The sequence below is a fragment of the Siniperca chuatsi genome, linkage group LG21 (genome assembly GCF_020085105.1).
Source record: "Siniperca chuatsi isolate FFG_IHB_CAS linkage group LG21, ASM2008510v1, whole genome shotgun sequence".
Classification (NCBI taxonomy): domain Eukaryota; kingdom Metazoa; phylum Chordata; class Actinopteri; order Centrarchiformes; family Sinipercidae; genus Siniperca; species Siniperca chuatsi.
The window spans coordinates 22317805-22334286 of NC_058062.1; the positions used below are offsets into that span (position 1 = coordinate 22317805).

General features: G+C 41.9%; 1 protein-coding gene across 6 annotated transcripts in view; it reads right to left on the reverse strand.

The window, feature by feature from the left end:
- smg1 (SMG1 nonsense mediated mRNA decay associated PI3K related kinase) overlaps positions 1-16482 on the reverse strand; it is a 90336-nt gene that overhangs the window by 33836 nt on the left and 40018 nt on the right. For all 6 annotated transcript variants that reach the window (XM_044182129.1, XM_044182128.1, XM_044182130.1 and 3 more), the window contains 16 exons: positions 16190-16435; positions 15278-15429; positions 14868-15003; positions 14452-14596; positions 14022-14160; positions 8564-8782; positions 8228-8408; positions 7432-7593; positions 6875-7092; positions 6221-6375; positions 5501-5723; positions 5067-5313; positions 3746-3975; positions 2923-3168; positions 345-483; positions 18-127 (listed from right to left, as the gene is read on the reverse strand). In XM_044182129.1, coding sequence (XP_044038064.1) covers positions 18-127; positions 345-483; positions 2923-3168; positions 3746-3975; positions 5067-5313; positions 5501-5723; positions 6221-6375; positions 6875-7092; positions 7432-7593; positions 8228-8408; positions 8564-8782; positions 14022-14160; positions 14452-14596; positions 14868-15003; positions 15278-15429; positions 16190-16435 — 2948 coding nt within the window. The remainder of the gene's footprint in view (positions 1-17; positions 128-344; positions 484-2922; positions 3169-3745; positions 3976-5066; positions 5314-5500; positions 5724-6220; positions 6376-6874; positions 7093-7431; positions 7594-8227; positions 8409-8563; positions 8783-14021; positions 14161-14451; positions 14597-14867; positions 15004-15277; positions 15430-16189; positions 16436-16482) is intronic.

A 16482-nucleotide genomic window follows, 5' to 3' on the forward strand; every position in this document is an offset into this window, starting at 1 on the left:
TGTAATATGACAGTGACCTGTTCACAGGATAGCCTGAAGATGCCCTCCACCCCAGTGACTCCCAGAGCAGTCTCAATGTTGTGGGTCATCCTGAATGGAACCTTCTCTGGCACCCGCAGGCTCTTCCCTAGTGTGACACACACATACACACACACACAGTCTTCTTTTCTCTGCCTTATGGATAACAGTTTGCACAAGGCTATTTTTATGACATGCTGCACAAATAATTTTAATCAGCAATTTAAGTTAAATACATTAATATGATCAGCAGAAATAAATGAGACAGTAGCTCATAAGACAAGGCAGAGTCTAGTGGTTCTTAATGTTATTCTGATTAAACTTACCTTTTTCAAAGCATACATTGTAGTCAATGTGCACAACCTCTCCAGTGGTCATGTCAATCAACACATTGTCAAGGTGACGGTCGCCGAGGCCAATGATGTATCCCACCATCGACATGACAGCAGTGGATCTGGCATAGGACTGCAGCATAAAAGAAAAGGAATATAAAGCAAACAGGTCATTCACAGTCGACGTTTGTGCAAGCCCTGGACTTTGATCAATGATGACGTTTCTGAACATCCCATACCAAATGATGATAGATTTTCAATGTAGTGAGTCCCCGGGACCCACAGATGGTCATTTGAGTCTGGTCCCAGGGAAATTTAGTGGGTCCTCAATAAAATTTGTGTTTTTTTGACAAATTGTAGTGTTAAACTCGTGTTTGATGTTATATGGTTATAATTATGGTTATTCATGTATGTTGAAAATTTATCTAAAAATTAAACAAATAAAATCCCAAATCTGTACACTGCAGACAAACAGCAGCTGACAGACAGAGGTCATTTTATACAGAGAAATAGCTTTTCTAGGGTGAATAAATGTTAAAAAGTGAAGCTAAAGGGCAACGAGAATGCTGAGCTTTCAAGTTTCATCAGGAGTCATAACACCATCAAGCACATCACATTTAACAAGGAAAGTAGTTTAAAAAACACACACACATACATACCATTTACTGCATACTGCTGTTAGAAACTGAGTTCAATTAGCTGATAATTAGCCTGAACAGCCATCGTCAGTAATCAATACAAACACACATTTTTAGACTGCAAACCATTAATGAAACCAATAACAAACCACAGTCAACGTCAGACAACCTTATCTTATACTTTAGCAGTTATCTAGTGTTTTTGTAGTGGTCACAAAACATAAAAAATATAGGCTACATACATTATTATCAGTTTGAATTAAACTGAAGCTCCCTGCACGCTCTGTGGAAAATATTACGCCAAACTCCCTTGAAGAAATATGACATTAACAATTCCTTACGTGTCCACAAAAAAACACATACAGTGGTGTGAAAAAGTGTTTGCCCCCTTCCTGATTTCTTATTTTTTTGCATGTTTGTCACTTAAATGTTTCAGATCATCAAACAAATTTAAATATTAGTCAAAGATAACAAAAGTAAACACAAAATGCAGTTTTTAAATGAAGGTTGTTATTATTAAGGGAAAACAAAATCCAAACCTTCATGGCCCTGTGTGAAATAGTGATTGCCCCCATAAACCAGCAGCAACAACTGCAATCATGCATTTGCGATAACTTGCAATGAGTCTTTCACAGTGCTGTGGAGGAATTTTGGCCCACTCATCTTTGAAGAATTGTTGTAATTCAGCTACATTGGAGGGTTTTCGAGCATGAGGACTTTGACTAGGCCACTCCAAAGTCTTCATTTTGTTCTTTATGGTCATCATGGACCATAGTCTGCCATGATGGATTTTTTGCTGATTTGCATTATGTGAAAAGCAGTAAAATTAAGTCAAAATCCAAAAAGTTCTATCAATACCAAATTTGGGATACAGCATTGCGGGACTGAAATACACTACATTTCTACTACAAATGAGCAAGATCGGTTGAAAAACATGGCTTCCATCAACCAAAATATCTTATCAAAGGGCGGGGCTTAGCAGGAAATCGGCCATAAACGTTTCATCCAATCATCATAAAACTTGGGAGATACCTTCATTCCATGTTTGCAAATAGGCGTGCCAAAGCATGAGCCCGGCCCATAGGGGGCGCCACAAATGCCAAAAAAGTGTACATCAAAACCTTGTAGACAGAATTTCACCAAATTTTGTGTGCATGCTCTTGGGGCAAGTATTAACCAAAATCTGAAGTTTCATATTGATTGGTGCAAGTGCAAGTCACATACTTGCAATACTTTGAGCAATCCTAATTTAACTCACTGGATACATCTTGCGCTATCTCCTGAACATCCACACCGAGTTGCATTATATCCAATGAAGCGGGGACAAATGGAGGAACTGGAGTGCGCAGTTATCAAAACTGCTGGATACATTGTGATGATGAAACAAGCGTGTGATTGGTCTCTCCTTTAAACAGAATTAAACTAGCTGAAGTGACTTTGCTCGGCTTTGTGAAACCTGAAACCCGCTCATTGCTGCCCACGGCTTCAATTTTGGCTGATCAAGCTGCTTCCTTCTGTTCAGAGCAAAAAGGTTTGAACCCACAAACTGCTGCTTGTGGCTATATTTAGGGTAGAACCCTATTGAGTGTGTCGATTTATTATTAGGGTTCAAACCTCAAAGGGGTAGAACCCTATTGTTTTTGTACCGGTTTATATTATTATTCGTTGTATTTTGCCATAGCTCAAATTGCCATGAGCTGGAATAAGATATAAACACGAAACTTGACCAAATAACTGGAAATTATGTGCAAGTGCATCCACAGAAATATGAGCTCAATCGGCTTGATGGTGGTGCTGTAATTAAGGCCCAAAAATACAATTTTGGAAAGGCCATTTATATATTTTGTCATGGTAAAAAAAAAAAAAGTTAAGTAAAATATTTTAAATCACATCACACATCTCATCATTTTTAAAACACTAACAGCCATGTTTACCTGAGTGACCCTCCACCACTCACTGGGTGTGGTGCAGGAACACCAGAGCTCCTTGGCCAGCAGGTTGGAAGGCGTAGCCTCCATTAACTCTTTCAGCACCTCCTTCATGACGCTGAGAGGCCAGTCTCGTCGTGTCACATCTAGACTGAGCCCCACTGCCTTCAGAGCTGGCCCGATGCGGCTGTAGTAGAGCTCACTGGGGCGGGGTACTGGAGGCACTGGCTGCTGCTGGAATGAGTCTTGGGCCTGGTCAGGCCAAAAAAACACTTCAATTTAGCTCTGATGAAAAACATTTAAATTGCAAGGGCAACGTGGGGTTGCCAACAGGAAAGTTGGACAGAAAATGGCCTGGTGCAGTTTTGATAAACAACACAACTCAGTATACAACCTTACACCTTCTGAATTCAAGTTTCTGTCTTTCACTGAACTAAGACTAGCTTAATTGCCTTGTTAACTAATCACAAAACAGGATTCATTGATACTCAACAAAATAAAACTCACCAAAACCATCTTTGTTAGTCTTTCCACTGTTCCAGCAATCACTAACTTTGGTTTGGTCAAAATAAACCCTTAATTCACCCAGTTGAATGAGAAAATATTCTGGCTCTACACGCTCTGCCATTGCTGGCTTCTTAGTGCTACTGAATGAGAGTCTGTCGCTGAGCAGTGCCACTCACTCGTTCTTCGGAGGCAGACCAATAAGTTAGCAAAATAAAATGACAAAATCCCCCAAAAAACAAAAGACAACCAGTGATAGCAGATATATTCATCTAATCGCCCCACCCTATTTTACAGTGCAGCATAATATAGAGGAGAATGTTACCTTCTGAGCCTGCAACACAGCCTCCCTCTGCTGCCAGCGCTTGTAGAGGCCAAAGAGTGGTGTGGCTCCGTCCACCCACTGGATGAGTCCCGATCGGGTTCCGAGGGGGGTGACAGAGTAGTGGCGGGCGTGGAAGTGTGGCTGCTCCTGCTGATTGATCTTGGTGAACATGGTGTTGACAATTGACAAGAACTGCATGATCCGCTCATCCAAATGCAAATCCTCCAGACCTGAGAGAGAAAATATTTTAATCACTACTTCATTACTACTGACACTCTTCAACTATTAAATCTGGTACAGTGTCAAACAACAAAGAAAGCAAATTTAGTTAGAATTATTTCTAATTTCGAACTTGCTCTGTGTGCAATGCACAGGAGGAGCAAAGTTTAAGAAAATGGCAAAGACCGAAAGCTATAAATGTTAAATGGCTAAGTGCTTTAACAAGTTTTTTGCTGCTCGTTCACCCATTCACGCACACACTCGTACACCGATGGCAGCAACCTACCACGCAGGGTGCTGGCCAACCATCTGGAGCAATTTGGGGTTTAGTGTCTTGCCCAAGGACACTTCGACATGCGGACAGGAGAAGGTGGGCATCGAACCGCCAACCCTGTGATCAGCGGACGACCCACTCTTCCCCCTGAGCCACAGCTGCCCGAAATAAATTATATACATGACTGATCACAATACCTGTATAATCCCATGCCATTCAATGCACCAGCCCTGCAACACACAATGAAGCTTAGAATCTATGTTGGGACTGTGTCAGAGAGGTTTGGATTTGACTTTACAGTCTTTTTCCAGGTGTCATTTTTGTAAACTGAGGTCTACAGACGTCACTGATCAGTTTTTATTAAAATGACTTTCTACGATATAACTGTTGACAATGAGGTCTGTAGATTACCCACAGTAACAACTTTTTTGGAAAGAGGTGTTGAATTTTCTTTAACGGAAAACAAACTCTCAACTGGAGTCTTATTTTCATAGTTTAAGCCACCATTCTTTCTCATTCATTCACACCGTGCCTGCTTTACGTATTTACGTTGTTTCATTCACTATAATAGAGAACAGTGAACACAGTGAGCAGATGATTTGCAGTAAAAATGGCTTTGCTAAATGTGTGCTACTTTTTTTTTAACCTTCATGTTGTCTTCAGTCTGAATACTCAGGATTGAATGCTATTCTTGCCAGAATGCTTTTTAACAATAAACAGTATTTTCATCTTCATATAATAATAATAATAATAATAATAATAATAATAATAATAATAGAAATTATTTATTTCTTGCCCATATTCATTGATGGGAGCTGATCCTCCTACCTTTAAAAAGGTACGGGTAGTTGCGTCCATCTGAGCCCAGGAAGAAGAGCTTCTTCGGCTTGGTCTTGGTGGGCAGGATAGTGATGGTGTTGCCTACGCTCTGTATGGTGATGGCGTCTGATGCAGACACCTCCCCTGGCAGGGCCATCTCTGTTGTGGTCATAGTCACCAGGCGAGGACTGATCTCATCCAGATGAAGCAGATAGCTGGCACGCTTCTGAGCACGCTGCTGCAGGCTCATCATGATCTGACCAACACACACATTATTGATTTGTGAAAAACTTTTTGTTTTTCATTTTAGTTGTGTATAAATGATGTAAAGAAAGTATACATGTAAATAACTATTAATAAGCCTACATCCATGTAAATGGATCTGTCTGAAGTCCTTAGTGATGCATATACAGGTGCATACAAACACAGACACACATACAGACCTGTTTGAAGGACAGCCAGCTGCTGGCAGGGTTGGCAGGGTTAGCAGGGTTTCTCAGTCGCTCCAGGGCAGATATGATAGCATCACCGTAGGTCTGTTGGAACCATGTCTCATGTGGCGTCTCTGCTGGAGCTGCTGTGATGCTGCAGACGTGATCCAGGGCGAAAACCACGGGACGCATCAGAGCAGAGTGCTTCTCACGCATAATGGCAATCTTTTCATCCCTGCAGCACAACAAAGAGTGTAACTAGTACGTATGACGTATGACAATGCATTTTGGACCCGGAGGCTAGCTGACCCAAGGCAATTTTTTTTGTGTCTTCCTTTTCGATTACCAGTTTGTGGTCACTGAGCCGGCACTTGGTTAGGATCTGTCTCTACTTTCTGGCTCTAACAGAGATATTCTGCCAATTCATAATCTCTTTTTATGGCCAGATAATATTCTGATCTACTTTGGCTTTTAGTTTCTTCTTTCAAATGTTCCAAATAGGTTTCTTTACATTGCTTTATAATTTGGTTTACTCTGATTGGTGTTTGTTGTGAGACTTGTCAGAGTGTGTCTGAGAGGGGGCAGTTAGTCTCATCACCAACTGATATAGAAATTGTCCAGGTCCTTTTAATTTATTAACCAGAATATAGACTCATAGGTTAAATGCAGCTGTTAGTGAAGAATCGACTAGAAGTCAGCTCAGCTTCTAAGGTATGAGTAGGTGGGGCTCACCTGCGCAGTGTGTTGTTGTTTTGCACCCGCTTGACTTCGTCCTCCAGCTGTTGGATCCTACGCAGGACATGCATGTGTTGCTGTTGTAATACACCCAGCCACAGTTCATCCCACAGTAAGGTCACTCTGCGCAGCTCACCCACCAGCTGCTGGACCTGGTCAGCACACAGGACTGGTTAGTAGCTTCTCAAGACTACAGCATGAATCTGATTTAAAGGGCCTACATGTGTCGACAGACATAGATGCTTTCTTATTTATCCTGATCAGACCTCTTCTCAGGACTGTGTGGGCACGTGTGCTTGATTAACAGCTTCCTCACTCTGTTAGTTTTAGCATTTTAGTGCAGGATAACTTATACCTTTATGCAGCCAGCTAGTAAAGACACATTTCTTGTCTACACTTTAAGACCTTGATCCTCCATTCCTTTAGGGAAGTTTATGGTTGATTTTTACTGTCTTGCAATGGGCCCTCTTTTCGTAACATGAACACATAATGTAATGCTGTTATTCTGCTCTGTCTGATATCTTACCATTTCTGTCATTTTTGACAGGTAAGGCGCCTGCCAATGTCTGTAAGAGCAACAATGTTTCCATCATGAGACTCGTGCAAACTCTGTCCATGAAATAGTGTAGAAGTCTGTGTGTAGCCTCCTACCTGAAGCACCATGGTAGGGTTTGCAAAGGACAGTTTCTCCACGATCTTGCTGTAACAGTCCTGCATCATGGCTTGGTCTTGCCTGGAGCAGAAGGTTGCCAGCTCTTCTGGAGCTCCTCTTTGCCCACCGCTCTCTGCCTGTTCCTCCTCCTCCCCACCCAAGTCCTCTCCCTGCATGCTGCCCAAGAAGGTGGGCAGAGCTGATGGCAATTTACTCCCTGTCAACACATTTAATCATCAGTTAACAGATCTACAATATTCACATTTTTACTGGTATCACTGATGATTTTTATTGTCGTTAAGGCCACTAAATTGATATTTTCACTTAATTGCAATACCATTTTGTATCTAGTTTTGACTAGTGGTGGTCATCTGTTCCACTGTCGTAGCCAACAGTAGCAAAACTTAAGCCCGTATTTAGTTGTGTCTAGTTGCAGTGAAGATATAAGAGAATAAATCACTTCTAATCAAAAGGAATGAGACATGGTAAAGACTTTCAGAAAATTTCAGACTCTTTGAGAAGCTTCACATAGCCATTCAACAGAATTAAAGAATACCAGCATTCTGAGCCTCCCCTCCCAGGGAGAGTGAGCCCACAATGGCGGGGTAGAGGATGAGATGTGGTGAGTCCTGGGCCACTCGACATAGCAGGCTGCATATGCTCTGTCGGATGTATGCCTCTGGATGGTTGAGACGGGAAAAGAGTTGGGGGATGATACCTGAGGAGGACACATTAACAGAATATAAAAGGCAGCAGCAAAGGCCGGGTGATGCTAGTACGATATGTTGTCTGACCACGTCGGAAGGCAAAGCGTTTATATTGTAGCTATTCTAAACAGCCACAATTGAGGGGGGGTGAAAAGCCAAAGCTGTTCAATCATCTGACAAACACTTCTAATGAAGTATGCTGGCAGTTTAATGTTCCACATGAGGGGTGTAAAGTAATCTAATTTAAAAGCTCGGAAATGTTGGCTTTGGAGAAAAGTCAATAAAGGTCCATCACAGTGACCAGTAACCTTTGTGCAACACGAACAAATGCATCTGCTATATATTTGCCTGTTCTCATATTCTGACGGCATTTACCTGTCTTAGCCGGAGCCAATCAAATCAAAACTAAATCTTTTTCTGCGTCTAACCAGCTTCTACCTCCTACTCTTCTTTTCTGTTCATTTGGATATACATAATTGGAACACCCAGTGCATAGGTGAATGAGCAACTTTAAGTTAAAACTCTAAATCTCAACTTAGCCCTGTGCGCACACATACACACACACAGGACCAGAACAAAATCTCAGAATGAACCACAACCAAACTTTCACTGTTTACATGTAAATAATTCTGCAGTATGACATACCCCTCCAGGGTGCTGTAGGTGTGGAGGCTAAGCCCAGCTCAAGCCCTTCCCTCAGTTCACCAGCATGCTTCACCAGCAGACGGAGGAGACGCAGGGTTGCCATGACGATCACATCGTCATTGCTCTGTTTGCTGTTTTGATAGGACAGCAGGAGTTTAGGGTCATCCTCATCTATAGGGACCTAAAATACACAACAGACACTCAGGATGAAGGACTGAACAGAAGGCTGCCCTCACTCCCAGTCATGGTCTTCAACAGCAACACACTGCTTCACAGTCATTAGGTTCATACAGTGTAGCCCCTAACAATCCTGCAGATGCTGTCTCTAAATCTCACCTGTCCAGCATTGAGCTTGAGGAAGGTAAAATAGGCCTGGCAGGAGACTCGGTAGAGGCCAAAGATCCGGTCCACCACCCGTCTCCAAACCTGGATCAGACCATCTGTTACAGGCCGGCCCGCCTCGCCCAGCCAGGGGCACGAGCCAGTGAGCTGCCGCCAGATCACATCTACCATGTCATCCTCATTGTCTTCCTGCTGTAGAGCCATGTCCTCATCCTGACACACAACAGAACAGTAGGATCAGAATCTACTCTGCAACTCTGCTCAGCAATGAGCTGTTAAAATGAAAACCCTGATTAACACAATAACACAACAGAGGTTCATATTTATGCTTTTCACAGTGAAAGACGCGATAACAACCACCGCACTCCCCTATCTGACAGCGAGAAAGCAGTGAACAGTGCAGCAGGTAAGAGGCTAACATTTGTTACTAAGTTAGCTACATTAGCTGTTGCTGGCATGCATGACTCATGTTACGTTGATACCGTGGCAACTTGCAAACGGCTAGTTCAGTGTTACACAAGTAACTAACGTTACAGCAGGTTTTAATTGACTGTTCACAGATAGCTAACTTACACTTTGTTACATATTCTGAGCATTGATAAAGAATGGTAGATTAAACTGTTGACAGGTGTCCCGCCGGTTTTAGCACACACCCTGTGGCCAGATTTTCAGGTGCATATTTTATATGTGTTTATTGTGTATATACATATATATATAGAAACTTGCATCACACATTGTAGAGTGGCTACAAGTTCATACTGTACAAGTCACAGCATTACAAGTGCAGTATATGGCTACTGTAAGGAATGTTATATTTAATTTTAAGATTTATAGTGACTACTGCAGGTTATTCTTTAACCAGACTATTTGTGTAGTTGTCCCTAATGTATGAAGGAGTTTTCTACTTAATTGAACTGACCAATAATATTTGTTTGTTTGATGCTAACATGCCGTGGTTACTTGGCTGCTGTCAGGTGATCTTCTGCTAGTCCTGGAGCATTGGGTCACTAACACAATCGGTCTTCTGTTGAACAACCAAAGCTAACACTGTAGTTCAGGGTTGTGTTGCTACTCACCTGAAGTCAAACAGGAGGAACCACAGAGAACGTTTAACCGTCTCAACTATGCCATATTTCAGTATCTTAATACAATATATAACCCTCCTCATTTAGAAAAGCTTGCACATTTTGTTGTCTTCTGAGTATCATCATAACTTTCAAGTATTTAATTAGACCTGAGTACACATCAACAGGGAAACATGGTCATGTATCAAATGAAATCACATTTATTGGTCAGTTTACTGCATAAACAAGTATAAAGGCGAGTGAAAGTCTTGGTCTAAAACAGTGCATCTGTGTAAGTCAGACATTACCCAAAACATTCTAGTCTAAAAATGTAATAGGCCTTATTTTATACAGGGTTAGACTGTTGAAGCAGTGCAGTGTATGAGGTATACACAAGCTCCAGGGTTTTTCTGTTGCACTGACTTGTCCTTCGCCCTGCAAACAGAGATGTTTCACCTGAACAACACAGTGAAGGACCCCTTGGTGTCACAGCGTTTCCAGAAGTGCTCACTGGGTCACAGTACAAGCTGGATGTTAGATACACAGCTGATTCTGTATCCACTGGATCAATGGACACCACTAGACTCCAGACTTTTTCTCACACTCAGAAACTCTGACACTTTAATAAAGTCTTGTATTTTATCCTGGTCCTTATTCTGATTTTTTATCTGAATTCTCTGTTCTCTGTTTAGTCCTTAAAACAGATAAAGTAATTATTGTAGGTGATTAATATATTCATGCGGATGTTGAAAACGAAACTCTTAGTACTGCGTTTATCTCATTATTAGATTCAATTGGCTTTTGTCAGAGGATACATAAACCCACTCACTGTTTTAACCACACACACTCGACCTTGTTCTGGTATATGGCATCGACCTTGTTCTGGTATATGGCATTGAACATTTACAGTGGTGTGCAAAAGTGTTTGCCTCCTTCCCGATTTCTTATTTTTTTTGCATTTTTGTCACACTTAAATGTTTCAGATCATCAAACAAAGGTTGTTATTATTAAAAGGAAAACAAAACCCAAACCTACATGGCCCTACATAACTGGTTGTGCCACCCTTAGCAGCAACAACTGGAATCGTTTGCGATAACTTGCAATGAGTCTTTTACAGCGCTGTGGAGGAATTTTGGCCCACTCATCTTTGCAGAATTGTTGCAATTCAGCCACATTGGAGGGACATGCCACAGCATCTCAATAGGATTCAGGTCAGGACTTTGACTAGGCCACTCCAAAGTCTTCATTTTGTTCTTCTTTAGCCATTCAGAGGTGGACTTGCTGGTGTGTTATGGATCGTTGTCCTGCTGGAGAACCCAAGTTCGCTTCAGCTTGAGGACATGAACAGATGGCCATACATTCTCCTTCAGGAGTTTTTGTTAGACAGCAGAATTCATGGTTCCATTTATCACAGCAAGTCTTTCAGGTCCTGAAGCAGCAAAACAGCCCCAGACCATCACACTACCACCACCACATTTTACTGTTGGTATGATGTTATCTGAAATGCGGTGTTACTACGCCAGATGTAATGGGACACACACCTTCCAAAAAGTTCAACTATTGCCTGTCAGTCCACAGAGTATTTTCTAAGACTTGGGGATCATCAAGATGTTTTCTGGCAAAAACGAGACAAGCCTTAATGTTCTTTTTGATCAGCAGTATAATTCTTGGAACTCTGCCATGCAGGCCATTTTTGCCCAGTCTCTTTCTTATGGTGGAGTCATGAACATTGACCTTAACTGAGGCAAGTGAGACCTGCAGTTCTTTGGATGTTGTTGTAGGGTCTCTGAATGGCTGAAGAACAAAATGAAGACATTGGATTGGCCTAGTGGGGATAAGTTGAGCAAAGTGTTTGCGAATGTATATTCACCATCTGTTGCATAATAGCCGAACCTTATATGGATTCAGATGTGCATTTGATACAGCCTCAGTGAGGCTGAAAGAAGAAGAACAAAATGAAGACTTTGGAGTGGCCTAGTCAAAGTCCTGACCTGAATCCTATTGAGATGCTGTGGCATGACCTTAAAGGGCAGTTCATGCTCGAAAACCCTCCAATGTGGCTGAATTACAACAATTCTGCAAAGATGAGCCAAACTTTCTCCACAGCTTTACTTGTTTACTTGTGTAATCTTTGACTAATATTTAAATTTGTTTGATGATCTGAAACATTTAAGTGTGACAAACATGCAAAAAAATAAGAAATCAGGAAGGTGTGTGTGTGTGTGTGTGTGTGTGTGTGTGAGAGAGAGAGAATTTGGGTTGTGTGTGTGAGTGAATCAGTGTTGTGTTGCTGTTTGTGTGTGTGTGTGTGTGTGTGTGTGTGTGTGTGTGTGTGTGTGTGTGTGTGTGTGAATTAGGGTTGTATATTTGTTTGTGTGTGTCTGAATTAAGGTTGTATATGTGTGTTTTTGATTTGGGTTGTATATGAGTTTGTGTGTGAATTGGGGTTGTATATTTGTGTGTGTGTTTGAATAAGGGTTGTATATGCGTGTCTGTGTGAATTGGGGATGTACAGTGGGTACGGAAAGTATTCAGACCCCTTTAAATTTTTCACTCTTTGTTTCATTGCAGCCATTTGCTAAAATCAAAAAAGTTCATTTTATTTCTTATTAATGTACACTCAGCACCCCATCTTGACAAAAAAAAAAAAAGAAATGTAGAAATATTTGCAAATTTATTAAAAAAGAAAAACTGAAATATCACATGGTCATAAATATCCAGACCCTTTGCTCAGTATTGAGTAGAAGCACCCTTTTGAGCTAGTACAGCCATGAGTCTTCTTGGGAATGATGCAACAAGTTTTTCACACCTGGATTTGCGGATCCTCTGCCATTCTTCCTTGCAGATCCTTTCCAGTTCCCACAGGTTGGATGGTGAACGTTGGTGGACGGCCATTTTCAGTCTCTCCAGAGATGCTCAATTGGGTTTAGCTCAGGGCTCTGGCTGGGCCAGTCAAGAATGGTTGGAAGGTGAACCTTCGGCCCAATCCGAGGTCCTGAGCACTCTGGAAGAGGTTTTCTTCCAGGATATCTCTGGTTGCAATTGAAGGAAAGATGAATGCGGCCAAGTAGAGTCGTCCTGTCCCTGCAGCTGAAAAACACCCCCATAGCATGATGCTGCCACCACTATGTTTCACTGTTGGGATTGTATTGGGCAGGTGATGAGCAGTACCTGGTTTTCTCTACACATACCGCTTAGAATTAACGGCAAAAAGTTCAATCTTGGTCTCATCAGACCAGAGGATCTTATTTCTCATAGTCTGGGAGTCCTTCATGTGTTTTTTGGCAAACTCTATGCGGGCTTTCATATGTCTTGCACTGAGGAGAGGCTTCTGTCGGGCCACTCTGCCATAAAGCCCGACTGGTGGAGGGCTGCAGTGATAGTTGACTTTCTGGAACTTTCTCGCATCTCCCTACTGCAATTCTGGAGCTCAGCCACAGTGATCTTTGGGTTCTTCTTTACCTCTCTCACCAAGGCTCTTCTCCCATGATTGCTCAGTTTGGCTGGACGGCCAGGTCTAGGAAGAGTTCTGGTCGTCCCTAACCATTTAAGGATTATGGAGGCCACTGTGCATATAGGAACCTTGAGTGCTGCAGAAATTCTTTTGTAACCTTGGCCAGATCCGTGCCTTGCCACAATTCTGTCTGAGCTCCTTGGGCAGTTCCTTCGACCTCATGATTCTCATTTGCTCTGACATGCACTGTGAGCTGTACGGTCTTATATAGACAGGTGTGTGCCTTTCCTAATCAAGTCCAATCAGTTTAATTAAACACAGCTGGACTCCAATGAACATTTACGTAGTAGTAATGTTAAAGACGCTAATCTTATGAAATAAAAAATAAATGCTATTGCCTTTGCATCTGATTGTTAGACAAGTGATCCTTCTTTGGTAGAATGATGAAACACCACTCACATACACTCATTGGAGATCTAATGCAGTTTTGGTCATTAGAGAAAGTTAAATTCACTCTTAGGGGATCAACTGGTAAATTTTATAAGCCTGGCAGTCATTCATCATCCATGTGAGAATTGCAAATTGAAAAACACATTGAGTATGATATTGTCTGTATGTGAATTTTGCTGAAACGTACAGCAAAACTGACAATATATGTCACAAGCAGTCATTCGTGGTAAAGGTGTGACGCGTGTCATGACAGCACATTGCCATTTATTTCCCTCCCCTTTTTTAAATTAAAATGTTCTAGTATTTTTAATATTACAGTATTACAGTCGTTTTCCTTTCTTACATTGTTTTTGTTTACTTATTATTTAATTGCTGATTTATTATTTAGTTTAATTTCTTTTCCAGACAAAGTGTGTCGGTGGGTGGGTGAAGGAAATAAAGTGTCCAAAAAGAAAAAGTGTCGGCTACAAAAGGCAGACACTACCTGTATGCCAGTAGGTCGACACATGGCCTGTCCGAGAATGCTGAAGATGGAGTCCTTGTCTTCTTCACTGGTGGTTGCTGGCAGCATCTCCTCTATCTCCTTCTTCTCCCCAGGAAGAAGAGGCAATCCCTCCCCTTGGCTGGAGAGAAAGAAAAAAAAAAAAGAAAAATCAGAAGAAATATTCCTACAGTATGCGGTTTATAGGGCTGATGTGCCTGGAAATACAAGACAATATATAATGCAGTCAAATACACCGCCAACAACAACTACAGAATCAAACATTACCATGGAGTTAAATAAACACCTCTCTGACAACAGCAACCAACAACAAAACATTAGCAATTATACAATGGTACAGTTAATTGTATTAGATCATACAGGTGAAGCTCCAAGCTAGTAACTATACATATATTCCTATGAGTCCACTAACCTGGCATTATCTACCACCTTCCTGCCCCAGCGGTAAGCCCAGCTGGCCAGGGCTGCCCAGGACTTGGCCATCTCTGGAGCCAGGCTGGTGGAGAGCTGGTAGAGTAGGCCCAACACAAAGTCTGGCTCCCCAACGCCCACACTCACTGCACAGAGAAGATCACCAAGATTAAAATGTAGCTAGAATCAAATCGTCAACGCTAGTATACCGTTTGATTGGTGGAAAAAGTCCTAAATGTCTTATCAATGGTACAAGACACTGGTAGTTTAGATGTTTATCAATGCATATGGACATATCTGGATGTGTCTATATTTGCCTCGAGGTAAAAAGACTTCAATGTGTGTTGAGTGTGGATACTTTATCAAAAATGTCTCTTAAATTAATTAATCTAGGTAAGCATGTAATGTAAGTGTTACCTGAGGTCTCAGGGATGATATGGGGTATGCCCTGGTCCTCGAGGGGAAGCTCCAGCAGAGCAGAGATATTCCGGCTCAGAGGTGACATGCTGCTCACAGCATTGGATGAGTTTACTGCTCCTGACTTCTTTACCACCTAGACCAAAGCATCACCAGTCCTTATCGATAATTTTGTACATTTTTTCCTTAACACCACCAACCATTGCATACTTGGTGCAAAGGAGGACTACATTACAATATGCAAAGCAATTTTAATGTTTGACAGCTAAATAGCAAAAAAAGGTACAAAATGCTTCCAAGCACCTGATATTATTCCAATAAATACCTCAGTAACATCATGTAAATGTCAGGCTTAAACACTGAAATTCAGACCAAAGTAAAGGTAGAGCTGTATTGATATGTGAGCATGCCTGTTTAAGCTGAGGTGCCATGTCCTTCCAGTCAGCCAACAGCCATTTGCATAGTGTCAACAGTGAGCGGCAGGCAGCACCTTCATTCTTCCCCACATGACAGTAGGACAGAGCAGCCCTGCTCAGCATCTCCATGGCTGTCATGGACTGGCCTGTGGACAGAGACACTGCTTAGAGGAAACTGAAGACTGAGCAACATCATCAACACACTGCAGAAATACAGTAGTTTCTGACAGCTGAGAAACTGATGACACCTGGCTAACAAATGCTCGGATCAGCCTTTATAGCTTTGTAAGCTGACATTTTGAGACCCGTGTGCATCTTTAAAAGTAAAAAAAATGCTGTCACTGTTCTGCATCATTACGCTGTGTGTGTGCTGATTCTCAGGCTCATTCTCTGTGAGGTCCTTTGAGACATATTTACCATGAAAGACTTTACAACAATCTTTCATAACATTGTGGTGAGTACTGTTGTTCTTGTGGCTCTATGTATAAGCTGCTCTGGACATATTTTAAAATCTATATATTATTTTTCATCATGATTGTCCATATTGTAATTTCATTATGGTGGCCTATTCTGTACACATTACATCTATTGCATGTCTGTCTGTCCTGGGAGAGGGGTCCCTCCTCTGTCCCTTACTGAGGTTTCTTCCATTTTTTCCCCTGTTAAAAGGGTTTTTTTGGGGGGGTAGTTTTTCCTCATCCGAATTGAGGGTCTAAAGACAGAGGGTGTCATATGCTGTACAGATTGTAAAGCCCCCTGAGGCAAATTTGTGATATTGGGCAATATAAATAAAATTTATTTGACTTGACAGATGTAATGGTAATTCCCAGCTTTGTCCTTGCCAAAAATCACCATTCTATTCCCGCAAGAGTAGTGCACAGCTTTTGAATGTCTCCTGTTCCTCACCCGCAGTTCTCAGGACTTTGGCTTTTTCTATCTGCAGCTCTGGTCCCCATTTCTCCCCCAGAGTCCCCTCCAGCGTGAGACGCCTGAAGGCCTGGCTCAGCTCGTCCTGCTGCTCATCTTCCTGTGTCCTGTCATTGCACTGACTGAGCAGGCGGGACGCCAGGGCAATGTTGCCTTTTTTCCGGGCAAATTTTACAGCAGTCAGGCAAAGCTCCATTAGGTGACTATCTATGGAGGAAGAGTAACCTGGACAAGAATGGAGAGGGTGAATTTTAGCTTCATGTGGAAAAATA